General features: G+C 50.0%; 2 protein-coding genes across 2 annotated transcripts in view; one reads left to right on the top strand and one right to left on the bottom strand.

Moving 5' to 3' along the window:
• Window positions 1-2,962: 2,962 nt before the first annotated feature.
• LOC136456638 (photosystem II reaction center W protein, chloroplastic-like) lies at window positions 2,963-3,650 on the top strand. The gene is made up of 2 exons (XM_066456563.1): window positions 2,963-3,130; window positions 3,226-3,650. The coding sequence occupies exons 1-2, from the start codon at window positions 3,058-3,060 to the stop codon at window positions 3,543-3,545; spliced, it is 393 nt and encodes a 130-aa protein (XP_066312660.1). The 5' UTR covers window positions 2,963-3,057; the 3' UTR covers window positions 3,546-3,650.
• A 149-nt stretch (window positions 3,651-3,799) lies between these two features.
• LOC136456639 (alpha-mannosidase I MNS4-like) overlaps window positions 3,800-27,878 on the bottom strand; it is a 36,603-nt gene continuing 12,524 nt past the window's right edge. Inside the window, exons 4-17 of the mRNA XM_066456564.1 lie at window positions 24,844-24,930; window positions 18,378-18,468; window positions 11,360-11,415; window positions 10,808-10,880; window positions 10,193-10,302; window positions 9,367-9,417; window positions 8,737-8,825; window positions 7,734-7,815; window positions 7,538-7,651; window positions 7,140-7,219; window positions 6,480-6,615; window positions 5,689-5,759; window positions 5,367-5,604; window positions 3,800-4,848 (exon numbers count right to left, since the gene is read on the bottom strand). Of these exons, the coding sequence (XP_066312661.1) occupies window positions 4,501-4,848; window positions 5,367-5,604; window positions 5,689-5,759; window positions 6,480-6,615; window positions 7,140-7,219; window positions 7,538-7,651; window positions 7,734-7,815; window positions 8,737-8,825; window positions 9,367-9,417; window positions 10,193-10,302; window positions 10,808-10,880; window positions 11,360-11,415; window positions 18,378-18,468; window positions 24,844-24,930 (1,626 nt within the window). The 3' untranslated portion in view covers window positions 3,800-4,500. The remainder of the gene's footprint in view (window positions 4,849-5,366; window positions 5,605-5,688; window positions 5,760-6,479; window positions 6,616-7,139; window positions 7,220-7,537; window positions 7,652-7,733; window positions 7,816-8,736; window positions 8,826-9,366; window positions 9,418-10,192; window positions 10,303-10,807; window positions 10,881-11,359; window positions 11,416-18,377; window positions 18,469-24,843; window positions 24,931-27,878) is intronic.

Genomic DNA, 27,878 nt, shown 5'->3' with positions numbered 1-27,878 from the left:
CCTTGTTGGAAAAGAACTCGGTTTTCCAAAAGAACTCGGATAAGACTCCATCTCAGAAGCGGAACTTGAGTTTGAATCAGATGTGCGAAGTCACGAAATCTGAGTTGGATTGGACATTACGAGCTGCGCGAACCTTCCAGCAAGCTGATCTGTCGTTGTCGCCGAAATGGAAAAGTCCTGATGATGATCTGAATTTTCGAGGAGACGACCTTGGAGCTTGCCATCCTCGCTTGCCTCGCAGATCCATGAACCGAAGATGAAGGTTGATCCCTTTGAGAAGATCATGTTATCGAGGTCCATCGAGCTCTCGGATACAAAGTCACCGAAATCCCCTACCTGGCACGCCAGCTGTCGATGTTTGACCACCGATAGCCTGCCACGGGGGTCCTCGGGGCAGTATTGTTCGGGCTTCAGCATATGCAGAACTCGACGGTAAATGCAAGAGACAGTCGATTTATCCTGGTTCGGACCCTCGATCTTCGATCGAGTAATAGCCCTACGTCCAGTCGGCGTTAGCCTTTGCATTGGATTGATTGTAAAGTGTTGTGTTGTACAATTGTTCTCTGAACTCCTGATCCAATGAGCCCTGCCCTCCTTTATATAGTCAGGAGGCCAGAATCCTAGTAGGTTTACAATGAGAGTTCCTAATAGGATTATAGAATAATACTGCTACTAAGAGTACAGGGGAAGAATCCTAATTAGATTAGGTCTTCTCCCTTCCTTGCGGGGTATCCCATGGGTCCCATACCGACAGTACCCAAAGAGAAGGAGCTAATAACCATCAACATTGATACGTCTGAGCAGTCAAGAGCGCGACTACAGCTCCAGCCGACCCCAAGGTGTGCAAACTCTGCCTCATAAAACCTTTGAGGCTGCGGGCTCCGCCTCGCCCAACCTCTGAGGGCTGGTTCCACCTCGCCCGGCCTCTAGGGGAGGACTCCGCCTCGCTCGACCCTGAGGCCACGGGCTTCACCTCATCCGACCCTTGGGTCCGCGCTTCGCCTCGCCTGACCCTTGGGCCTGCGCTCCGCCTCGCCCGGCCTTTGGGGGAGGACTCCGCCTCACCCGACCCTGAGGCCGCGGACTCCACCTCGCCTGACCCTTGGGTCTACACTCTGCCTCGCCCGGCCTCTAGGGGAGGACTCTGCCTCGCCCGACTCCGAGGCCACGGGCTTCGCCTCACCCGACCCTGAGGCCACGAGCTCCGCCTCGCCCGACGGAGACCAATACCGCCGCCAACCACTCTAGGTCCTAGCGAATAGGCCTGGGTCAAAGCTGTGACACCAGAGAGGTGACTGGCATGCCCCGATGTAACCCGTGGCCATGACGGGCCATACCTGGGCTTACCGGTGCTGTTCTGCCTAACCTTCGTACGGGCACTGACAGGCGCGTCAGTTCACCACGACGTTCGTTAGGACGGAGTGGAGCACCACGACCGGGAGACGACGCCTGCGCATGACGCCAGTGACGGATAAGGCCACGACATGGAGCTGTCCCTATTGACGTCTACAGGGTCGGCGGGACCCGCGTGAAGGAAAAGAAGGACCAGCGATCCTGGAGGACTTCTCCTTCTCATTCTCCTCTTTTCCCTCAACTGTAACCCGTGCTTTACCTTGGCCTATAAAAGGGAAAGCATGGCGTCCCATGAAGGGGACTCGACTCGACTCTCGACTCGACGGGATTCAAGGGCACTCGACTCGATCACATCACAACACATCACACCGATTCGGACTCAAACCCCGAACCGGTTAGAACACACAAGCACACAGCCGAGAAGCGACCGAGCCCTCGGCACCCATTCACTCCTCTCACCAGAGACTTGGGACATGTCCCTCTCTCGACCGTTTGTAACCCCTACTACGAACTTTCAGTGCTAGTAACACGAGCAGCAGCAACGAACTGGACATAGGGACATTCTGCCCGAACCAGTATAAACCTCGTGTCCTCTTAGCACATCATCCGAGCCAGACGCGCAATATTAGAAATTTACTTGTTGGTGGCAACTCGAAACACCGACACTTACACTCCTTCACCATCAGAACAATGTGTTGAAGATGACGAACCTTGCCATAGAACAGACCAAAAGAAGAGGTCGAGATCGTCGCATTGAAAGCCAGCCAACCGTTTTTCCTCTGATAAGCACACCAAATGCCAAAGATCTGAAAAAGAACAACAGATCTGACAGACCAAACTCTCACTGGTCCTTTGCCGATGTCAAATCAAACGTCGTCGAGGTAGGAAGAGGCCAAAGAGACATTATTCCAAAGTACCATCATCGCCACCACCTCGTCGATGACACCAAAACCAAAACCTAGATTATTAAGGATCCACAAACCTAACCTAAAGCTACGAAGGGAAGGGATCCCCCTCCCCCCCCCCCCACCACGCGTGCTCCTCTGTCGACCGGATGTCGGTTAGGAGAGAGGAGTGGGACCAAGTGGTGTCCTTGGGGAGGGGCAGCGGCGGTGGTGGTGGTTGGGAAGCATGAGGGCCCGATGCAGTTGCACAGCTAAGTTGTAGTTATTATAGTTAATTCCAAAAGCTACATATACTTATAGAGAGATATTTCTTCTCTGAGAGAGAACAGAGAATGTGATCCTTTGCTAGAAAAGAAAAGGGGGAGAGGGGATAAAAGTGACCCATAGTTAAAGGAGAAAAGCACCGTAGAGACCGCTAGAAATAAAATTAGTGGTCTGTATTATGTGAATTGTCTACTTGGAACCACTTTATTTGTACTGAAACCAACGTTGCTGGTGCCCAGCCAGCATTCACCAGCCGACCTGGCTACCCTGAATTCCACGTCCAGATGTCCATCGACGGGTCCAGCTGGTTCAGCCCGATTGGGTGCGAGTGGATAGGCCGTGGGTGCAAGGATAGCCAATCCCGTGCCTCACCCAATCCTAGCGGCGGCAGACGATTTGTAGCCACATCAAGTTCGCGATAATTTCGTGTATCGCCTTTTTTTTTAAAGGAAACACCGCCAACTGGTGCACGCGAGCCACAAAGCAAAAGCACCACACTCCACTATCCAGCAAAAGAGATCCAGAGGCAGCAGTCATGGCCACCGTCAGCGCCGCCGCGGCGACCACCGTCGTTGCCCGCGCCGCGATCGCCAGGCCCAACGGTCTAGGTACGACGGCACTGCCAGTATATATTAGTATACAGCTCGTTTTTGTCGCGTTTCACGCTTGCATATATGCTCACGGCGGAGCTCGCTGTCCGCAGGGCTGCCCCAGCTGAAGGCGGGGAGCGAGAGGGTGCGGTGCAGCTACGCCAAGGACGCCAAGAACGCGGCCGCCGTCAGCGCCAAGGCCGCTGGCGCGTCGCTGCTCGCCGCCGCGGGCGCGGTGACCGCGTCGGCGGGGCCCGCGCTGGCGCTCGTGGACGAGCGGATGTCCACGGAGGGCACCGGGCTGAGCCTTGGGCTCAGCAACAACCTGCTGGGGTGGATCCTCCTGGGGGTCTTCGGCCTCATCTGGTCCCTCTACACCATCTACACCTCTGACCTAGACGAGGACGAGGAGTCCGGTGGCCTGTCGCTCTAGATCGATCCACCCTCTCCTGCTGTTAATGATCTGGATGTAAACATGGTGGCGGTCATCGATGTAATTTCAGACATGGCTATTTGTATCTAAGCTTCACTTTCGCGAGATGTTGGCAGTTGGATGAAGTAATGATATTTTGATCCGGCCGTGGAGATTACGCACGCACTTAGGAGTAGCAACTTTGCGAGAAAACTTGCCGCACAGAATTTTTTCTGAGCTTTGAGGAGGGCTGTGTGCAGCATCCGTCGCTGCTCCCACTACCCTTTGCCGGCGAAGCGGCGATGCCGACCGACTCCGCCGTTGTCGACCCTGCCCAATCTAAACTCACCAGCGGACCCAGCCCAACCCAGTCCTGCATTACCGCACCTGGCAACACTGCACCATCGCTAGGTTCCGGCCAGTGGCAGTGGACACCACCAACGACATTACCTCATGTCCATCGGCCCATGTCCACGCCCAATTAAGAGCATGTTAGCTTCAAATCCCTGATTTCGAATCTAAAATCTTGTAAGCTTACACACTAAAACTCGTTTGCTGTTTATGATCTGTTCTGCAACTGAATAGGTCCCATGATGTATGCAGTGTCTCTTCATATGCATCTGGTGTACAAAATTCGTACCTTCTCTATTAATCAAAAGAATATCTATGTAAGATACAGAAAAGAACAAATTAGTGAATGCCCACCCTGTAATATACTACTATCTGAAAGTAAATATCAATTTCCGATGTTCAAAGTCAATGTCCTCGACGCAACAATGGTGCCCAATCATCTCAAGAACTCCTTTCAGATCGTAGAGAAGCGGGCAAGATACTGAAGCGTCTACCAGGCATTTGCTTGCTTGCTAGCTTGTTCTGCATTCGGCAAGCTACTGACCCTGAAGATTCCACAGAAATGGGTCGCTACATGAACAAAGGGTCAGCTGATATCTTCGACTCAACACTCTGAGCAACCTCTTCATCTTTTGTCCTGTCCCGAGGTGCCCTCAATGTCCTCCATAAGTTCTTCAGTGTTCGCTCCCAGTGAGCCAACAGTATTATCACTGCTTGTGGAATCAGAATCAGAAGTTACAACAATATTTGCATGATCTTGACTTCCAGACCCGCTCTCCAAAGCCTCATCATGTTGGCTTGCGACTGGGTGAGAGATTAATATAATAGAACTTGATTGGTCTTGGACGCTAGATTCTACTGCAGATTCACCATGATGCTCACGACTTTCAGAAGTCTGCTCTATAAAGTTATCCTCTTCATCAGAGTATGATATCCCAAGTTTCTGTGCATGAGTCAATCCTGGACAAACTCCCTATCAAAAGGGATATGTTAAGGTTGGAGAAAAAGAAAAATAAACATAATTTAATAGCATGCACAATCTGAATTTTGCGCATGCATGTAGTGTTAATCTATTAGATGAAAAGGAAAAAACATAGAGGATTCTCTTAGCAAGACTAGCATTCAATAAAAAAAAAGAAGAATAAAACCAGGAAAACATGATGCTCTTGTTCATGTAACAAAATAACAAATACACTGGATTAAGGTAGAAAACTAGCTTCAGATGCCATGTACACCACATTGAGACAGAAAGAAAACTACACCTTCCTTGCTGTATATTCATTGCTTTCTAACTCCAATTAATTAATAACTGCAACCTGTTGGATGCCATATACACCATTCTATGTCCCATGGATCACATCAATAGACTCTTTAAAATAGCTTAGACTTTACACAATGTAATCCACTATTGTTCCATTTTCTGTCAACAAAAGTTACACATGCCGTGAACAAGAAATAAAAAATGTTAATCAGGAACCACATCAGAGTTACCTTGATGTAACCTCCTGTCGTAAACAACATGTTGGACGTTGAATAGTGACCGGAAGGGGTTTGAATATCATCTAATTGGGTATAGTTTCCATTTTGATGCTTAGTAGAATTAGCACTAGCACCATATCCATGGTCGGCACTACCATGACAGAATGCTCCAAAATATGAACAATGTTCATCTACCAAGGCTATGTCAGGAGTAACAGGTAGCAAATGACCCTCTGTGCTAAATATGTACCTGCAGAGCCGACGATACACTGTAACTATGAATTCTAAATCTGAATAAACACCTGAACTTACTGGATTCTGGTGTCATACTTACCTATATGGTCCATTTTCAACAATATTGTCAGGGCCAGCAGCTAAATCAAAAAGAAGCCAGAGATATTTGACCTGGTATGTGCTGGTAGTTAGATTTCAGCAATAGAGGATAAATAAAGGAAAATGGCATGTATTTACACCCCCTGTCCCAAAAATGAGTGCATTTCTAGTTTGGGTCTAAGTCAAATTTTCATAAGTTTGACTAAGTTTATATAAAATAGTATTAATATTTTTTTGTCTCCGAATAGATTTACTGTGAAAATATATTCCGTGATTAATCTAATGGTACTCATACGGTATCATAAATGTTAGTACCTTTTTGCGTAGATTTGGTCAAACTTGAAACAAACGAGAAGTGTATTCTTTTTGGGACGGAGGGAGTAAATTTAGCAGCTTAATTAGCAGGGAATTGCTGGAATTTGAAACAAAATTATTCTGAGCTGGGATTTCAGTCCAGCACTCAAAATGGAAACAAATCAAGGAGTTTGTTTCATCATAATAGGACACTTATTGAATTTACGGGAAAACTGCAAAAGTAGGGGTACATTGCAATTATGTAAACCTAGAGATATTTTGTACAAACTGGAGCATAGTAAACCCTTAAATTGACATCTGACATCTTTATGCAAAATACTAAGGCTAATATAGCTGATCCCATCTGTTTTAAACTATGGTCTTATAGATCCTTAGTTCCTCACTGCATGTCCCACACACTCCCAAACATTGTAGGCATACCAGCATCATATCATCAAAGGTAAAATTGGCACCAGCATTTGCTGTAGAGATTCTCACCGTTTCTGCAAGGAAAAAACTCTCCATGTGATCATCCTGCTTGTGGGTTTCCACATCTGATATGTGGCAGTAGCCACAAGGGCATCTAGCACCATATTGAAGGCTTGCTAATATGTCCCTTCCAACATCAAGATATCTGCATTAATATAAAAATAAAACATTAAAGCCAGGGCATAGAATATTGGTAGGATACAGCTGAGTGAAGTGAATCTATAGGCGAAAATCAAATGGATCAGACACCAATAATACTAAAGAAATTACACACGGAATTTTCAGCTTATGATAATCAATTGAAAGAACAGCAAATGAACTGGCAATGCAAGTGCTGCGACTTAATCACCATGTGCTTAGATTGGACTTGACTTTTGACATTGCCACATAGCATCCATTGGTCAGGGGTAATCACAATTGCAGGATTATCTTGGGTTGTCCGAGCAGGACATAGGTACAAAATGTGACAGATTAAAATGTCATCGAATGTTTAGGGCAAATTTGCCCAAGTTTCAAGAAACAACCTAAACAAAATCTAAAAATTTAGTGAATCTTGCACTGAAAGCAATTCTCCTTTTCTTTCTAACAGTAAGGAAGATTGCAACTAAGACTATAAATTTCTTATACAACAAAATAAATTATACCATCACCTTGTAAAGAAAGACACACCTATGATCTCTGGTAGCCTTGAACAACCAATATGTGCTTTCAATCAACTCTGGCCGTAGCGGGTAGCTCCTTTGTCCATTCTATGAAATGTTGAAAATGGCAATATTAGTGCAAGTATAAATCAGTAAGTCTCTTCTGTCCTTCAACTTTTGTGCACCCAGCTATCACAGGCCAACAGGAAAAAAATTAATCCTTCAATCGATTCATACAATTTTGCTACAATATTTTTCCTGTAGTAAGGTCTAATATGAGAGTTTGAAGTTCAAGGGTTAGAGTGCGTCCTGCCACAAGGTTTGGTAAAATTTGTTTTTGTTAGGAATAATGAGAGGCAAATGGCAAGCCTTAGATAGGAGATTATGCTAATACCCTTGACTATTATAGCTTAACAGTTTCATTACCTGGACAGTGGATGTAGCAAGATTAAAACCTTCAGGGGTAAAACCATACTTTTTCCAGACGCTGAAGAAGGCAGCATGTGTGCGAATAGCAGGATCAACATCTCCAGCTAAAACCTTAAATCTAAGCAGCATAAGCAATCATCTAAAACATGTGCAACAAAGCCACAGCAATTATCAGAAATATATGTAACCAAACCTGAAGCCCTGGCCAGAATGCCTGCAGACTATTGAAGAGTGGCCAAACAGTAGCACCAGAGTTCATATTGACCTCCACATACCTGTGATGGAATTTTCATTTTTTGGTTCATCACCATAGAGCTAAACAAACATAATCACTTATATGTAGGTACACCTTTTTTGTTCTACAGATATAAATACTCCCACCTTTTTAAAACGTAAGGCACAGTTTGACCAGATGTGATCATCAAAGCCCTACTTGACCATCATTACCTTTCATACTACATTGCCTATGACCATAAATTTATGAGATAATTACCTGTATGCCATTATAAAAGTTCGAAATGATCTACGTGCCATTGAAATTTTAAAAAGTTTCTCAGTACCCTCGCCCAAAGTTTCTTTTACCTACGTGCCACTTTCGTTAGTTTTCCTTATAATAGCAAGCGGAAAAGACGATTTTGCCCTCAGTTATAGAATGCATCTAAAATATTGTACCATTATAAAAAAATCATGGTAACAGCTTGTACGTGTGCATGTGAAAAACTTTAATAATTATAATAAATTCGAAATGCATCTAAAATATTTTACCAAAAAATTTTGGATGCATTTCGAATTTATTATAATTATTAAAGTTTTTCACGTGCACACGTACAAGCTGTTACCATGATTTTTTTCATAATGGTACAGAGAAAAAAGTGAAGTTTTTTGAATCAAGTGGCACCTGAGGAAAGAATGAAAATTTTGATGCATTCTATAACTGAGGGCAAAATCGTCTTTTCCGCTTGCTGTTACAAGGAAAACTAACGAAAGTGGCACGTAGGTAAAAGAAACTTTGGGCGAGGGTACTGAGAAACTTTTTAAAATTTCAATGGCACGTAGATCATTTCGAACTTTTATAATGGCATACAGATAAAAGACCCTAAATTTATATCATATAAAGTACCTTTAAATGTGAATCCAACAGTACCAGATTTATATCCTATAACCCAACTGTAACGAATAGGAATTAGGATCGTTACCAGGGATCATGATGGAGATAGTGCATGGCAGCTTTGTAAGCCTCCTGAAATATATACAGGTATTCATCATCTCCAAACAATAAATATGCCTGTTGAACATTGGCATACAAAATTAACTGTTAGAATGTTTGATAGTAAATAGTAAACGAAAAGGAAGAATGAACAAAGCTAGGTGACGAGCCTAGTTTTGTCCAAGCTCTAGCAAAGAATATATATCGGGGATAACTTCAATAATCTAATCTGAGACTAGTCGAGAGTAGATTATGTTGGGTCCTTAAAATTTGCGTGCTATGTTCAAGTAAGAAACCTGAGAATCGTGCATTTATAGCGACATATTTGTTTAGTGCACACTGTGCTCCTGGAGTTGTGTTGAATTGTTGGTAACGTAAACACAATCTTGGCTATAAATAAACTCTAGGCTCATTAACTTCAGAATATTGCACAAGTTTTAAGGACCTGCAGTGTAACTCATTTTATGACATTATCAGTGATTCAGTACGGCATACCTTGAATACTTTGTAAGGATGTGAAGTTTTTTTTTAAAAAAAAAGGAAAATATGATTCAAGGCACCGGGATGAACAAATATGAAGTATGAACGCCAAAAATAATAAACATGTGGCCTTTCTTGCCTTTAGAAGATATTCATAGAATGAATCAATGCTTGTGCCAATTCCAGCATCCTACAACCAGGGAAAAAACTAACATCATTACTTCATTAGCAATAGTTCATGATGATCAATCACCTTAAAATTTAAGCATTGCAGAAAATAAAAACATTGTTAAAAATATATCTATATACTTATGTGTCATGCAACAACAATTACATTAGTAAAATAGTCATGTAACCAGTCAGGAAGAAAACTCAAACATCTTGGATACATAACAAAATGGTTCCAGTCCATGGGGGTTATCAACTCTGTCTGAAAAGGTGGAGCCTAGTTGGCTAGGTGGAGATTCGTGGCACCTAGGCACTAGGTGCAGCAAAATCACCTCACATAATGACACAACACCTAGGCATTTTCTCATCTAAAGGGGTTTAGAACTTGATCTCATTATAAAACTGGGACAAATGAGAGGTGGAGAACGGCAGCCTATGGCCACAGAACTCATGGATGCATGATATTGTCATATTCTTAATTTTAATATGCCTATTGAACAAGACATTACCCCAGATGCATGCAAAAAGTACAACAGCCCTAGGCCACGACTAAACTCTAGGCAAAGCATCACCACCTGCCTAGCATCTAGTGCGTTCTTGAAATATTGGTATTATCAATTACATGTCAACTTAATAGACAGAAATAGCAGGTCATCATCTCAGCATGATATTCATCACTGACAGTATGCTGCTTTCTGCATGGCTCCACAAATGTAATGAAATACACGTAGTTAAAATATTAAAGAGAGAATGCTAGCAGTTGCTTTAAAACTACCACTGAAAGGACAAAACCAAACCTTCTGTGTCCATTCACCAGTAAAAACATTTATATGGGCACCAACAAGATTGAGTTTTGATCTGCGTGACCATATTCCACGCACTGATTTTTTTGTAGCTCTCTCAAAAACTGCAAAAAAGAAGTAGAGGACTTAAAATTATGGTACAACAGATGAAAAATGAGTACCAAAATCACTGTCCAGAGGCCATCTTCTTCTGTTTAAGTATGATACATGACCAACGTAAATGAAGCATGAAATTAACAGACCAAGAAGCATAACCACTTATCTAAGCTGTACACTGTAGAGGACATTTTATGTTAAGCATGATAACTAATCTTCAGTTATAAAGTTTGTCCATGGTCAATGATCAAAGGTATGCAGTATTGTGTTCTGAACATCTAATACAGAGTATTCTGACAGATATACATGTGCATTTTTTACATAATGACTATTTAAGTCTACACTCACACATTGCCATTGCTATTTGAAGAGTTTGCATAAAATATCCCCTGCATACTAACTGGTCAACATAAACCGCAAAAAAAAAGGTCCTAGCCCTTGTACATGTAGAAAATGTACAGTATATCAGCGCCGTCGTCAAAACAGTGCACAATTACACATATTAGGACTTACCAGTATTATTAGTCAAGCGACTCAATATGCCAAATTCCAGTGTCAAAGTACCACCAGCAGCCGTTGATGTTATCTGGAATAAGATAGTGTCAGCTCTCAGCAGTGAAACTCAAAACTGCTTATGCCCATTTGAGCACAAATGGAAAACTAGGTGAGATTGACAGGGTGATGTTTATTGCGATGAACAGAAAAACAAATGTGATTGACAGGGTGATGTTTATTGCGATGAACAGAAAAACAAATGTGAGACAGGTGTCTCAAAACTTCAGTTATATGTTCTTTTAGTTGTTTCAGCACTGGGTACCCCTGGCGCACTGGTAGTCTCTCCATTCAGCCTCCTTATAAAATAAACAAGAGCAAGGCAACCTAGAAACTACCTTCCCCAGACCCTATCTTGTGTGGGAGCTTTCAGCACTGGGTAAGCTCTTTATGTTCTTTTAGTGGTTCCAAAATCAATATTCAGATTCAAGGTTCGAAATCATTAGAGGTATGAAGAACTATTTCTGTTTACCAAGCTCTACAGCTAGCAATAGGAGGAAGAAAGAAGCTTGCCTTGCTTTCATTTTCATCGACTCCGTACATTAAATTAACAGATCCAAATGGAATACCTGTGAAGACAACACTAGTCAAGAAAGACATAGGAAATTAAGAACATAACATGATGTTTTTTCCTCGAAAACGCAAGAGAGCTGCGCATCATTATATTAAGAAGGTAAAATGGTATTTTGTTCAAGTTGACTGTAAAGCAAATGACCGGAACAAAACTGGCCTGGCCCAAGCCCAGCCCATGACTGCTCTAGGGCCAGACCTGGGCAGAGGAAACCAGGCTCGTGAAAAACCGGGCCAGCCCGAAACAATTTCTACAATTATTTTTCTGCTGGAAAATAGCGGTCGGGCCATCCAGACCCAGGACAAAAACACCACGCCGACTCTGCCCAGGGCCGTTAATGGGCACGAATTTTAGGCCCAAAAATTATCAGGCTTTTTTTCAGCCTGGCCTGGCACGCAAAATGTCAGTGTCGTGAAGAATTTCCATATGGTAGTTGGTAGGAACAGTAGTGTAATTTAGCAAATTACTTCATGTATGATATTGAACACACTCAGAACAGATTTATGTCCTAGATTGTGTTAGTAAAGAGTACCAAAATGGTTCAGGTGTAATTGTGTAAGCAGGTTTCAATTCAAATGATGACTTACACAATTTGCATGTCTCCAACAATTGCATCCATTGAAGCAGTGCAGTAAAAATCAGATTAACTACTGAGAATATGAAACAACCACATCCTATCCTATATACCTATATAGACGGAGGCCACAAGCAATCATTGATTGCTATAAAGCTGCAACGACAGCAAGCCACGTCATCTCCAAATAGTATCCATCAGATTTGAAGCCACTATTTAATCATGTACGTTCATCCTCTCCTCTCCCAATGTTATGATTATTAGTTTATTACTCTGTTAATCAAGGATGTGCCGAACTATCTTCTGGCCTAAACGCCTTATCGTTTTGGCTTCAGAAACACCTGTCCACCAAATCACTCATCCTCATCTCCTTTGATTTTTATACTTCCAAACCTTTTGCAGGTGGGTAGCTGGCCATGGGCTTCAATCAGTTCATCCAATCCTGTAGTCCACTGTCCTTACAACATCTTTTGCTTCAGCACCCATGTGCGTTAGCAGGCTGCTCTACATGGAGCTTTGGCAACTATATGAAGCTATGCGCCTGTAAGACTCTGATCTTCAGCCTTCTCAAAATACAGCATTATCTCATATTCTTCTATCTCAATTCTCAACATCATTCTGTAGCTAGGTTCCCTCAATTGTCAAATAATGCAACACTGTGCAAGATTTTATCAGCTGTTCTGATCACTCTCCTTTTTCGTACTCTTCTATTCAAACGTGAATTCATGCCCTTCAGGTTACAATTTCCACCACATCTATGGCTCACCAGTTTATATTTATAAGGTCGATAGATTTCCTACTGCTTTGAGTATCTTCATATAAAGAGCCGTTCAGGATGCCTTTTCTATTGGCTGTAGATGCAGGTACTTTTTTAGATCATATTCAATAAACATGTCACAAATTTATGCTTCCTTCTTTTAGAAATTGTTTAGGTTTGGATCCCTGATAGATATATTAGGCAAGTGTATATTAGCCAAGTATATAATAGGCAACGGCACAAATCAGTGTGATTAGCACCTGCTATGTAAAGCATGTACATGCCTGTTATACCCTGCCATATTGGCTATATATATGAATGTCACCCCCCCATGTTGGGTGTGTGGTGTTTCCCATTTCTCTGTCTTTCTACATGGTATCACAGACCGCGTGATCAATCTGATCCCGGACCTTCTGCTTCCGCCCCTTTCTCCTCTCCACCTTTTCCCGCCGGCTGACCTCTGCAGCCGCCGTCCACACCATGTCTGTCACCGCCGACGGCTCACCGCCGGCTGTGCTCGTCCACCCCTACACCGCCGTCAATGTGAAGACTCACATCCCGGTGGTTCTGGAGATGAAGAATCCCAATTTCACCAAGTGGGCTTCCTTCTTCAAGTCTCTGTGTGGGAAATTCGGTCTCCTCCCACACATCAGTGAGTCTGCTGACCCCCCCGCCAACGATCCATCGTGGCCCATTGCTGAGTGCACTGTCCGCGGTTGGATCCTCAACACCGTCGACGACTCGGTTCTTGATCTCGCCATCACCGACGAGAACCAAACCGCCCGCGAGCTGTGGGTGGAAATTGAAGCCCTGTTCCGCTCCAACCGCGCACCCCGGGCCGTCTTCCTGCTTGAGGAGTTTCACTCCCTCAAGCAGGGCGACTCGACGATCGACGAGTACTGCCAGAAGATCAAGGTCAAGGCCGCCGCCCTCCGGGATGTCGGCGAAACCATCGACGACAAGCAGCTCGTCCTCAGTCTCCTCCGCGGCCTCAATCCGCGCTTCAGCGCCACCGCCGACGACATCGCCAACGCCACCGTGCTGCCCTCCTTTCCCAGGGCGCGCGAGATGCTCTCCCTCAAGGAACTGCGCCTCGCCAACGATGAGAAGACCACGGCGGCCTCCGCTATGGTAGCCGCCTCCGGCTCTAGCTGCACCTCTGCCGAGTGCCATTCCTCCACTTCCAGCGCTCCCTCTGCCCCTTCCAAGGGTCCAGGGGGCGGCAAGAAAGGCAAGGGCGGCAAGAAGGGTCCCTGGCGCGGCCAGGGTGGCTGGCAGCAGGGCGGCGGCGCTGCCTGGCAGCAGGGCGGCGGTGGCGGTCAGCAACACGGGGGCAACCGCCCTATGGTGCCCTGGTTCTGCTACACCCCCTGGGCCCCCCAGGGCGGTCCTCCACATGGCGACTGGCAGCAGGGCCCTCGCCCTGGCTTGCAACACCCCAATGCCCAGGGCGGGCGTCACCAGGGGCTAATGGGCACCAACCCGCAGGCGCACTTCGCTGCACCTCCACCAACACCGATGTGGGATCAAGCCGGCCTCATTGCCGCCTTGAACCAAATGGCGCTCCAGAACTCTGGCTGGGTCATGGACTCCGGCGCCACCTCCCACATGCACAACTCGGATGGTATACTTCTATCTCGTCATCCCTCCTCCTCTTCTTCCATCACTGTCGGCAACGGGCATCAATTGCCTGTGTCCTGTTCTGGTCACTCCACTTTACCTGGCCGCACCTCCCCCTTCTCTCTTCGCAATGTTCTTGTTGTCCCCTCCTTAGTGCGCAACTTACTTTCAGTTCGCCAATTCACTCGTGACAACCATTGCACTATCGAATTTGACGCGTTTGGTTTCTCTGTTAAGGACCTGCAGACCCGACGCGTGATTATTCGCTCCAATAGCTCCGACGGCCTCTACACCGTCCCCGCCACGCCACAGGCCAACCTCGCCACCTCCACTGACCTGTGGCACCATCGTCTTGGTCATCCAGGGGCTGCCACTCTAGATTTGCTTAGGAACAATAATTCCATTTCCTGTAATAAATCAGCTCCTACTTTATGTCATCCATGTCAACTTGGCAAGCATGTGCGGCTGCCTTTTGGTAATTCCAGTTCAGTTTCATCTCTCCCCTTTGAGCTTGTACACTGTGATGTTTGGACGTCCCCGGTCGCTAGCATTTCTGGTGCGCAGTACTATCTTGTCATCCTAGATGATTTCACACATTATTGCTGGACGTTCCCCCTCGTCCGCAAATCTGAGGTAGCCACTCACATCATTAATTTTTGCGCCTACGTCCACACACAGTTTAGCCTTCCTGTCAAAGCTGTACAAGCTGATAATGGCACTGAGTTCATCAATACTGCCCTCACCACCTTCTTTGCCTCCAGCGGTATTCACCTACGCCTCTCTTGCCCTTACACCTCCCCTCAAAACGGGAAGGCTGAACGCATCATCCGTTCTCTGAACGATATATGCCGCACCCTCCTCATCCACGCTCACATGCCACCCAAATACTGGGCCGAGGCGCTCACCACAGCCACCTATCTCCTCAACAGGCGCCCCAGCTCAGCCATTCACCATAAAGTCCCCTATGAGCAACTCTACCAGCAGCCACCAGATTACACTATTCTTCGTGTCTTCGGTTGTCTATGCTATCCTAACCTCACCGCTACCTCCAAACACAAGTTGGCCCCCCGCTCCACCGCTTGTGTCTTCCTTGGTTATCCCTCTTCCCATAAGGGCTACCGGTGTCTCGACCTAACGACACGACGGATCATCATTTCCCGTCATGTTGTATTCGCCGAGACGACATTTCCATTTCAATCTGACTCCACCAGTGCGCTGCCAAGCTCTCTGGATTTTCTTGCAGGAACACCAGCGCCGGTGCCACGTGCAGCAGCGGTCGCTCCGTCGCAACCCGACGCTGAGCAGCCGCGTCATCGAGCTCATCTGGAGGAGCTCGCTGAGGACCCGGCCATCCTCCAGATTGGCCCGGTTCTTCCACCTGCACCGGTCGCTCCCCCACCCCTTCGGGTCTACACCCGGCGCCGCACGGCACCTGCTGTTTCCGAACAGCCGGCCCCGGCTCCAGCCGTGGCAGCTGTTCCAGCCATGGCGGCTGCTCCGGCTGTGGTGGCTGCTCCGCCACTGCCACCACCACTGCCTCCGAACCGACCTGTGACGCGCCTCCAGACAGGTTCCCTCAGGCCTGTCGATCGGTACGGGTTCCCTCCAGCAGCTCACGTCGCCACCGGCTCCACTGCCTCGCCCATTCCGCGCGACTACAGGGGGGGTCTTGCTGATTCCCAGTGGCGTGCAGCCATGGCTGAGGAGTACAAGGCCCTTGTCGACAACAACACCTGGCGCCTCGTTCCTCGTCCTCCTGGCGCCAATGTGGTCACCGGCAAGTGGATTTTCCGGCACAAATTCCACTCCGATGGCACCTTGGCTCGGCATAAAGCTCGCTGGGTCGTCCGCGGCTTCACCCAGCGTCACGGCGTCGACTACGACGAGACGTTCAGCCCCGTCGTCAAGCCGGCCACTATTCGGGTCGTCCTCAGCATCGCCGCATCTCGCCAGTGGCCTATCCATCAGTTGGATGTGAAGAACGCTTTTCTTCATGGCCACCTGCATGAGACGGTCTACTGTCAGCAGCCCCCCGGCTTCGTCGACCCAGCACGACCCGAAGCCGTCTGCCTCCTCCAGCGCTCCCTCTACGGCCTCAAGCAGGCCCCTCGAGCGTGGCACCAACGCTTCGCCACGTTTCTCCGACAGCTCGGCTTCGTCGCCTCTGCCACCGATGCCTCCCTCTTCATCTACTCCGAGGGCAGCTCCTCCGCCTACTTGTTGCTGTACGTCGACGACATCGTCCTCACGGCTTCATCGGCCGCTCTGCTTCGACGTATCATCGCCCGCCTTCACTCTGAGTTCGCCATGACGGACCTCGGGGAACTACATCACTTCCTGGGTATATCCGTCACTCGCTCCTCCGACGGCCTCTTCCTCAGCCAGCGGCAGTACGCCGTGGACCTCCTCCAGAAGGCGGGCATGGCCGAGTGTCACTCGACATCGACACCTGTTGACTCTCGTGCCAAGCTCTCTGCCTCGGCGGGCGCTCCTGTCGCTGATCCCGCCGCGTACCGGAGTCTCGCCGGCTCTCTCCAGTACCTGACGCTTACTCGCCCCGACCTGGCCTATGCTGTACAGCAAGTATGCCTCTTCATGCATGACCCGCGCGAAGCTCACCTCGCGCTGATCAAGCGCATCCTTCGATATGTGAAGGGCACACTGTCGGCTGGTCTCCACATCGGCACTGGGCCAGTCGACAAGCTGATTGCATACTCCGATGCTGACTGGGCCGGGTGCCCAGACTCCCGCCGCTCTACATCAGGCTTCTGCGTCTTCCTCGGCGACAGTCTGGTGTCCTGGTCTTCAAAACGGCAGACCACGGTGTCCCGGTCCAGTGCGGAGGCCGAGTACCGGGCTGTTGCTCACGTGGTTGCCGAGTGCTGTTGGCTTCGACAACTCCTTCAGGAACTTCATGTTCCCTTGAAGGTTGCCACAGTTGTCTACTGTGACAACGTCAGCGCTGTCTACATGACAGCCAACCCGGTCCACCACCGCCGTACCAAGCACATCGAGATTGACATCCACTTCGTCCGTGAGAAGGTGGCTCTCGGCGAGGTTCGAGTTCTCCATGTGCCGTCACGTTTTCAGTTCGCTGACATCATGACAAAGGGGTTGCCGGTTCAGCTGTTTGAAGAATTTCGGTCCAGTCTCTGCATCCGGAATCCTGACGCTTCGACTGCGGGCGGCTGATAGATATATTAGGCAAGTGTATATTAGCCAAGTATATAATAGGCAACGGCACAAATCAGTGTGATTAGCACCTGCTATGTAAAGCATGTACATGCCTGTTATACCCTGCCATATTGGCTATATATATGAATGTCACCCCCCCATGTTGGGTGTGTGGTGTTTCCCATTTCTCTGTCTTTCTACAATCCCTATGTTTCTTACATTTTTACATGCCTATTTTTTTGCGTCTCAGTGTATTGGGTGTATGTTCATTCAAAGAGGCCCTCATGAATCATGCGCATTTGTGCAACAACCAAAAGTATTCTTCCTGTGTACTCATGCCCAGTAATTAGTTTTTTTTTAAAATATATATATCTCCCAGGTAAAGCTCGATCTTTGCACTTCCCGTACTTCCTAATTCTAAAAAACTAGTTTCTTTTCCCAAAATGTTATGATCAAATGTTTAGTTTGGGTTCTAAGATGCTTCTGTAATCATACTTCAAATTCTCCGCAGCAACGCGCGGGTTATCACCTAGTATAACTATATCTATATGACATCCAGTTTCAGTCTGCAAACTTGGAGATAAGTTAATATGACTATCATGAAGTTCTTTCCATCACTAAGCAATGTTTGTGTTATATTTATGTTTTATTAGAGTAAAGCATCAAATGCAGTTGTGTGTTTGTAATTCCGTGTGTATCGCCAAGTGACAATTCCTGACCAGTGGAAACGATCCTTTTACAACAAAAACCACGAAAAAAAAATGGAATCAAATGTCTGATGCAAGATATAACCAGTCATTCCAGGAAGATTATAATAATAGAAAAGGTAATGAACCTGTAGGAGTGTCAAATGCGGGCAACAACCTCTGAGCTAAGTCAGCAGCTAAATGAAGTAACTGGTCATCATAAGATTGGATTCTCATACCCTGTCAATGAGAAGCTACAATAAGAATTGGACCACTTGAACTGTATTAGCCTTCAAAAATCTCTTTGCCCAAGAAGCACTCTTAATACACAAGACTAGCAATTAGGATCCAAATAACAAGAAGCAAAACTTTCAGTTCACAGTATTTTTTGGTTTTGACCCCCTATAGGCGTTATGCTAATTTTATTGCTTACACATAATAACTCTGAAATCTTCTCAAGTCTTAGGCATGAATAAAATACGAAGGTTAAAACACTCAAATTACATTTCGATATCTGTTGGTTTAACCCTGTTAAGTTTTACGGATTTAGAAACATGCATGCATTATTCATCTATGCACACACAATAGTTGGCATGATACTGTGGGTGAAAGTAGCACAGTGAAATGTCCACCATTTCATTTTTTCCAAGTTTACTGTAGATTATTTCACTTTCATGGCATTTTTTCCACATTCAGTACAACAACATTTAGTGAAACTTGAAAAGGCTCCAGAACCCTTGCAACAATCACAAAGAAAAAGCTAAAGAACTAAAGAAACATCAGGAAAGTGCAGTACTTAATCCACAGCATTCAGCCATTTTAATATATTAGATAACCTCATGTCAAGGGCCTTGGTGTCTAGGGTAGGAGGCCCTCGGCTACGGAGATTGTAGCCACGGTCCGTCGTCTTCTCCGGCGAGGTTATGCCCCTCTTCCGCAGGCTTAGATGGGAGACGAGAGAGATTAGGGATAATAATCTTGCTTGCCTTTATCGTCTGGTTACAAGACTCAAATAGCCCTCAGGCTGAACTAACCATGCCTACAATTTAGGAATAAATAAGGAAACTAATCTCTTATTTTCTAATCTTAGCCACTCACGGTGGCTTCCTCAGCCGCACGCTGGGCGCGCTCTGTGGCTCGGCGCACGTCACGCGCGCGACGGCGTCTCACGTACGTGCGTCCCCACATGACATCTCTCCCCTCCTCGGAAGACAGCTCGTCCTCGAGCTGGAAGTTTGGGTACTTGGCGGTGAAGGCGTCGGCGTCTTCCCAGGTTGCCGAAGCCGGGGACTCGCCCTTCCACTGGATCAGCAGCTGGCGCACCCCGCGGGCGAGGCGCATCTTGACCGCGCGTTCGGGCTCCGGAACCACCGCACCATGGTGAACAGCAGGCAGGGCCGGTGGAGCATCCGGCGGCGAACCATGGAACTTCTTGAGGAGGCCGATGTGGAAGACGTCGTGCAGACGGGCTCGGGGTGGCAGGGCGAGGCGAACAGCGACGTCGTTGAGGAGCTCGGTGACGCGGTAGGGGCCGTAGAAGCGTGGCCGCAGCTTGCCGGTGACGGTCTGTGGCAGTGAGGACGCCGCGCGCTGCCGGAGCCGTAAAAATGCCCAGTCCCCCACCTGATACGATACATGGCGATGTGCCTTGTCATAGTGGCGCTTTTGGACCGCCTGTGCTTGCTGAAGTCGGGCGCGGATGTCAGCGAGAAATTCATCTCGCTCTTCCAAGGTCTTGGCGACGGCGGCCACCCTGGTGTCTCCGGGCTCATATGACCGGATGGACGGAGGATCGTGACCGTAGACGACGCGGAACGGCGTGTCCTGCAGTGACGTTTGGTAGGCGGTGTTGAAGACGTACTCCGCCCACGGAAGCCACTGGAGCCACTGCCGCGGTCGGTCTCCGGTGAGACATCTCAGGTACATGATGATGACGCGGTTGGCCGACTCGGACTGCCCATCGGATTGGGGGTGAAAGGCCGTCGTCATGTGCAATTTGGTGCCAACCAGCCGCATCAGCTCGCGCCAGAAGTTGGAGGTGAAGACCGTGTCCCTGTCCGACACGATGGACTGTGGCACGCCATGGAGGCGGACGATATCGGCGAAGAAAGCCTGGGCGACGGACTCCGCGGAGTATGGGTGGGACAGAGGGATGAAGTGGCAGTACTTGCTGAACCTGTCCACCACCGTCAAGATGACCGACTTGCCCCGGACACGCGGCAGCGCCTCAACAAAGTCTAGGGCGATGTCAGTCCAGACTCCTTGCGGCACGGGCAGCGGTAGAAGAAGGCCGGCCAGGTGTAGATGCTCCGACTTGTAGCGCTGGCACGTAGGGCATGCCCTCACCCAATCCTGCACGAGCTGTTTCATGTTAGGAAAATGAAAATCCCGCCGCATCCGGTGCAGCGTGCGCTGGACGCCTTCGTGTCCCTCCGCATGGACCGCCTCCAGGAGCTCTGGTAACAAGGGCGAGGCCGGGGGAATGTACAAGCGCCCACTGTACTGGATCAGCCCATCCACCACCGCCCACGGCAGAGCTCTGGAGCCGCAGCAAGCTCTTCATGCATGGCGACGAGGGCCGGGTCAGTAGCTTGTGCTTGATGGAGTCTATCGACGAAGTCGAAACGTGGGGCCGAGAGCGCCAGGATGGTGCCTTCCGCCGGCGTGTCCCGACGCGACAGCGCGTCCGCCACGGCATTGGCCTGGCCCGGCTTGTACTCGACAACGAAGTCGAAACCGAGAAGCTTCCCCACCCAGTGATGTTGAGGGATCGTCGCGAGCCTCTGATCGAGCAGGTACTTGAGGCTGTAGTGATCAGTCTTGACGATGAAGCGGCGCCCCCATAGGTACGGTCGCCAGTGCCGTACCGCGTGCACGAGGCCGATCAGCTCGCGCTCGTACGCAGCGAGTGCGCGATGGTGGGGCGCCACCGGCCGACTGAAGAAGGCCACCGGGTGGCTGTCCTGGACCAGCACCGCCCCGAAGCCGTGAGACGACGCGTCGCACTCGACGATGAAGGGCTTGGAGAAATCCGGCATGGCGGGTACCGGGGCGGAGGTGACAGCAGCCTTGAGCGCGTCGAATGCCGCCGAGGCCTCCCCTAACCAAGAGAACCCATCTTTCTTGAGGAGGGCAGTGAGGGGTGCTGCGACTGTGCCGTAGTTGTGCACAAACTTGCGGTAGTAGCCCGCTAAGCCGAGGAACCCACGGACCGCGCGGGCCGAGCGCGGCGTCGGCCACTCTCGCACCGCCTGCACCTTGGCCGGGTCCATGGCGACGCCCGCCTCGGAAATGACATGGCCAAGGTAGGCGACGGACGCGCTAGCGAAGGCGCACTTGGCGCGCTTGAGGAAGAGCTGGTGCCGCTGAAGCTCGCTGAGGACGGCGCGGATGTGGCGTAGGTGATCCACCCAAGTCTTGCTGTAGATTAGTATATCATCAAAAAACACAAGAACGAAACGACGAAGGAACGGTCGGAGTACGTCGTTCATCAGCGCCTGGAACGTTGCCGGGGCGTTGCACAGCCCGAACGGCATGACGAGGAACTCGTAGAGGCCGTCGTGGGTTCGGAACGCGGTCTTGTGGACATCGGCCGGCCGCATCCGCACCTGATGGTACCCGGAGCGGAGATCGAGCTTGGTGAAGAAACGCGCCCCGTGGAGCTCATCAAGCAGCTCGTCGACGACGGGGATCGGGAACGCATCCTTGACCGTAAGCGCATTGAGGGCGCGGTAGTCGACGCAGAAACGCCACGATCCGTCCGGCTTCTTGACGAGGAGGACCGGTGACGAGAACGCGGAGTCGCTGCGACGGACGATGCCTTGAGCGATCATGGCGGCGCATTGCCGCTCCAATTCATCCTTGTGGGCCGCCGGGTAACGATAGGGGCGAACGGCCACGGGCAGCGCACCCGGCTTGAGGACAATGCAGTGGTCCCGGCCGCGCTGTGGTGGTAGGCCGGAAGGCTCGGCGAAAACCCCTTCGAAGGATGCCAGCAGTTTGTCGAGGAAGTCCGCCGAGGCTGCTGTGGCGGCGATAGTCGGTTCCGGGCGCGCCGCCACGTCGGTCCAGCACACGTCCTTGCCCTGGCGCGAAAACGACATGGTGCACGCCGTAAAGTCCCACGTGATCGGCCCTAGGGTAACCATCCACTGGGTTCCCAGGACGAGATCGTATCCCGCCAACGGCATGACGAAGAGGTCCACGTGGAACGCCTCCCCATCGATGGTGATCGGCGCCTGCTGCAGGACGCCCGGGCACTGGATCTTCTCGCCATTGGCCACTATGGCGGTGAGGCGTGGCTTGGACTGTATGGGCAGGTTGGTGCGGCGCGCCGCCTCCTCGGCGATGAAGTTGTGGGTGGAGCCGGTGTCGAGGAGGGCAGTGAGGGTCACCGCGCCCAAAGTCACCCGGACCTGCATGGTGTCGCAGGGCTGCACGCCGGCGACCGCCTGCAAAGAGAAGACCGGGGCCTCCTCCTGGTCCCCGTCCCATGCGGCGTCTTCGGCGTCGGTGAGCGTCACGCCATCGATGTAGAAGATGCGGCGGCAGACCCGGTTATGGCCACGCGAGTACTTTTCGTCGCAATTGTAGCACAGCCCAAGGCGGCGACGTTCCGCCTGCTCCTCCACAGAGAGACGTTTCACCGGTTTGGTCTCCATCTTGGCGGCGGCGGCGCCCACTGGTGGTGGTGCAGGGAGCGCGGGGCGCTGAGGCGGTGCTGGAAGCAGGCCGCGGGCCGCTGACCGGGCGGGAGCCGGGGCCGGCTTGTCAAGCTCCATCAACTCCACTTGACGGGCCAGGCTCATGGCGGCCGCGAGCGATTGCGGGTTGTGAATCCGCACCGCGTGGCTTAGCGGCGGCAGGAGGCCCCCCGTGAAGAGTTGGACGCGCTGGGCTTCCTCCAATGGACCGGCGCGTGGCAGGAGCGCCTGGAACCGGTTCTGGTACTCCTCCACGGAGCCCATGCGCCGGCACTCGGCGAGCTCGTAGAGCGGTGCGCAGCGCAGGGGCGGCCCGAAACGCAGGTGGAGGAGATCCTTGAAGTGGCTCCACCGGGGGTACCCTCATCCTCCTGGAGTTGGATGTACCACAATTGGGCGACGTCCTCCAGATTATACGAGGCCATCCAAACCTTCTCCTCCTCCATGATTCGCTGCTGATGGAAGTAAGATTCACAGCGGTTGACAAAGATCAGCGGATCGGTCGTGCCATCATAGCGGGGAAAATCCATCTTCTGAAATCTCGGAGGGCGGTCGTTGTGGTGCTGGCCGTCAGCACTACCGCCCGGGCCAGACGATGAAGAGGATTTCTCCTTGTCCTTCAACGTCGCTACGTCGGACTGCAGGGAGGCGATCGTGCCGGTGAGGCTCTCGATCATCTTGGCGATGTCGGCGTTGGAGGGCTCCGCCATGGGTGATGGGACGAAGCTGGCTGATGGTGGACATGGTGGTGGGCTGGTTGGTGGCGCGGCTGCTGTGGGAAACGCGGCGGCTGGCGATGGGTCGGCGGAGCGGGAAGAAGAGGATCGGCGTGACCGTGATACCAGGTTGTCAAGGGCCTTGGTGTCTAGGGTAGGAGGCCCTCGGCTACGGAGATTGTAGCCGCGGTCCGTCGTCTTCTCCGGCGAGGTTATGCCCCTCTTCCGCAGGCTTAGATGGGAGACGAGAGAGATTAGGGATAATAATCTTGCTTGCCTTTATCGTCTGGTTACAAGACTCAAATAGCCCTCAGGCTGAACTAACCATGCCTACAATTTAGGAATAAATAAGGAAACTAATCTCTTATTTTCTAATCTTAGCCACTCACTGTGGCTTCCTCAGCCGCACGCTGGGCGCGCTCTGTGGCTCGGCGCACGTCACGCGCGCGACGGCGTCTCACGTACGTGCGTCCCCACATGACACCTCAACTATAAAACAAAAATTAGTATATAGAAAGGTTTTTTAAATAGTTTGTGGGGCCTAATCGCAATACCCATATATCCATAACAAGTGGAGCAGATGGACTTATGCCTATAAAGGTAACCAGCAACCTGGTCATAACTGAAATGTAATCAGTTATCAGTTACTGAACTCAAGTAAATGTTCCACATCAAGGAACAATCCTAAGCAGCCATTCTCAATAAATAAAATAAGGTAAGGTAGCTTGCTAGTATTATGACTCACTGTTGAGTACCAATGGACCTGCCTACCATTCACCCATTAATACAAACACATTCACAATGATAATAGATGTTGACATATCAATATCATCTGAGTGATAGCTCAGTTGGTAGAGCCTCCAGTTGAGAGAGGCTGCCAACCTGAAATCGAACCCAGGTACTCACAGGTTGCATGAGTACTTCCTTACAGGGTCTGAAACTCCTTTGTATTAATTAAGACAAAGCCAGAGGCCCAGAGCCCAGGGGGATGACTACTTTCCATGGCCACTTTTTTTTTCCAATATGATCTTACATTAGCTTTCGTTTTGCAGTGCAACTTCAGTAATGATTTCATGTCGCAGCAGAAATAAAAAAGGAAAAAAAAGTAAAGCACCCAGTGAATAGCAACTATCAGGAAGTTAGTTAAAGAGATTATGAGCAAAGGAAAAAGAATGCACATGATAGAACAGACATACAGTGGCATAATCACTGGCAATCAGGTGAGCTGATAGCAGACCCCCAAGGATACGTATGTTGGTTTCAAAAACAGAGACGGTTTTATTCTGCATACACAGTAAGGAAATATGATTGTTCAAGCAGCATATACTGCAAACAAAAATGTGGTGTTAATAGGCTGCTAAATGTTGTAGCCAAAAGGTAGCATTCTAAGTTCTAACCTATACACTTAACCTTTAATCAAGTAGTAAAACAGCTACATTGCATAAAACTAAAAACACCAAAACAATAGAATATTTACATAAATATAATAGCATGCTTAGTACAAGTTTCGATACAGAAGAAAAGACACATGAAAATTGGAATTACCAAGAGAATCTTTCAAATGAAATTCAATGGCGCATACATAAATTTTCTCAACAACAAACAAAGCAATTTTATTTGAGTACTCCCTCCTTTCCAAATTGTAAGTCATTTTAGCTTTGTCCTAAGTCATGTAAGACATAATCTGCTGCTGATCTCTCTTTGTTTTGCTGCACAGTAGAGTTGGCATTTGGTCAAGTCTCTGCTGTGCTGATTGCTGTAGCAGTAAGGCAATAGGCCATACCTAGTACTAGTTAGTACATTAGCTGGTATTGGCATACCTCAGCCATACCAAGTAGTGGGCTGAAATCAGTCATGTCCTAGAGGACATAGGAGTAGGTGTACCTTGTACCTTGTATGGTACTTGTAGCTTGTATATATATCACCACAAAGCAATGGAAACATTCAGTTCAGCTGAAGCAACATTCAGAGCAGCTTTGCTGCTGCTCGGCTGTGTGTGTGCTGTGCTCATCCCTTTCTTCTACCTCTAGCCAAAGTGCGTGTGTGGGTGTGCTGATAAGCTAGCTGCTTACCTGTGCAGGGATCCCAAGGACCAACAAGTGGTATTGGAGCCGTACAGGTTGCTGCATCGCCCGGACTGATCGCCAGCGATGGCAGGTGACACTGGCTCGGAGACGAGCGACGGCAGCGGAGCTGCCGGGGCTTCCCAGCCACGTCAGGAGGTCGTCGTGCGCATGGAGCAGGAGGTCAGCGGCGCCAATTGGCCGACGCTGACTCGCACCAACTATGGTGAGTAGGCGGTGACCATGAAGGTCAAGCTCAGAGCCCGACGGCTCTGGAATGCTGTTGACAAGGGCACCGACAATGAAGAAGATGACATGTCGATGATGGAGGCGATCCTCGCCGCTGTGCCACAGGAGTACAAGGAGCCGCTTGGGGCGAAGAAGACTACCAAGGAGGCTTGGGAGGCCATCGTAGCCATGCACGTCGGCTCCAATCGCGCAAAGAAGGCGAAGGCCCAACTGCTGCAGCAGGAGTACGTCAACCTCAAGTTCCGCGACGGTGAGACAATGGAGGATTTCTCCCTCCGACTGTAGTCGCTCATCAGCCAGCTGGAGAGCCAAGGCATCACCATCGACGAGGAGGACGCGGTCTCCAAGTACCTGCGCTCCGTGCCGGTGAAGTACATCCAAATCGCTATCTCTATAGAGACGATGTTGGACCTGTCCACCCTCACCATTGAGGATGTAACGGGGCGTCTGCGGGAGGTGGACGAGCGCACGGAGACGGCCACGGCGACAACGGACAGCGGCAAGCTGCTGCTGACCGAGGAGGAGTGGGCTGCTCGGATGAAGGAGAAGCGGTCCGGGGAAGGCTCCTCCAACCGCGGCGGCGACGGCAAGCGCCGCGGCAAGGCTCCACAGGAGAAGAAGGTCGATCCCAACGCCTGTCGACGCTGTGGGAAGACCGGCCACTGGCAAAGGAGTGCCAAACCGTAAGCAGGAGAAGAAGGCTGAGGCTCATCTGGCGCAGGCTGACGACGACGAGCCTACTCTCCTGATGGCGACGTTCTGTGCACTGCAAGACATCGAGGCAGAGGATAAAGCAGAGGAGGTGGCGGTGGCGGAGAAGGGGAAGGCTTCGAAGGCCATCGACCTCGACGAGCCATGCGCCCAAGTCCACCTCGGACGAGTGGGCGACGAGAAGGAGCAGAGGTGGTACGTGAACTCCGGCACCAGCAACCACATGACCGGCTCCAAGTAGGCCTTCTCCGAGCTCGACGGGAACATGACCGGCACGGTGAAGTTTGGTGACGGCTCAAGGGTGGTGATCCGAGGCCGGGGCACCGTCATCTTCAGGTGCCAGAACAGCGAGCACCGTGCGCTGACGGATGTTTACTAAATTCCGCAGCTGCGCTCGAGCATTGTCAGCATCGGGTAGCTGGATGAGCGCGGGAGCGAGGTGCTGATCAAGGACGGCGTCCTCAGGATCCGAGATCGAGAGCAACGGCTTCTCGCCAAGGTAAAGCGATCCTGTAACCGGTTGTATCTACGCGACTTGAAGGTAGAGCAGCCCATTTGCTTGGCAGCGCAGCGCACGGAGGAGCCGTGGCTGTGGCACACCCGCTACGGCCATCTCAGCTTCGATGCCCTCGGCAAGCTGGAGAAAATGGTCTGAGGGCTTCCTCACATTGAGCATGCAGGCGAGCTGTGTGACCGCTGCCTGGTCGGGAGGCAGTGGAGGCTGTCGTTCCCAAAGACGACCAAGTACCGCGCGGCGGAGGCCCTCGAGCTCGTCCACGGCAATCTCGTGGACGACTACAGCCGCTACATGTGTCTGCAGCTCCTGACGAGCAAGGGCGAGGTGGTGGAGGCGATCAAGCAGTTCAAGGTGCGCGCGGAGGCTGAGTCCGGGAAGAAGCTGCGCGTGCTGAGGACTGATCGCAGCGGCGAGTTCACCTCGGTGGAGTTTGCCGCGTACTGCGCGAATCAAGGGGTGGTGCGCCACCACACCGCGCCGTATTCGCCGCAGCAGAATGGCGTGGTGGAGCGGCGGAACTAGATGGTGGTCGGCATGGCTCAATCCATGATGAAGGCCAAGAAGATGTCGGCAGAGTTTTGGGGCGACGCGGTGACCACGGCAGTGTTCATCCTCAACCGCGCGCCCACCAAGGCCCTGAAGGGCAAGATGTCGTTCAAGGCTTGGCACAGGCGCAAGCCGAACGTGTCCT

This window comes from Miscanthus floridulus, chromosome 6, assembly GCF_019320115.1.
Source record: "Miscanthus floridulus cultivar M001 chromosome 6, ASM1932011v1, whole genome shotgun sequence".
In the NCBI taxonomy this organism is placed as follows: Eukaryota; Viridiplantae; Streptophyta; class Magnoliopsida; order Poales; family Poaceae; genus Miscanthus; species Miscanthus floridulus.
Note: the sequence above shows the minus strand (reverse complement) of the source record. Positions and strands in the feature narration are given on the sequence as shown.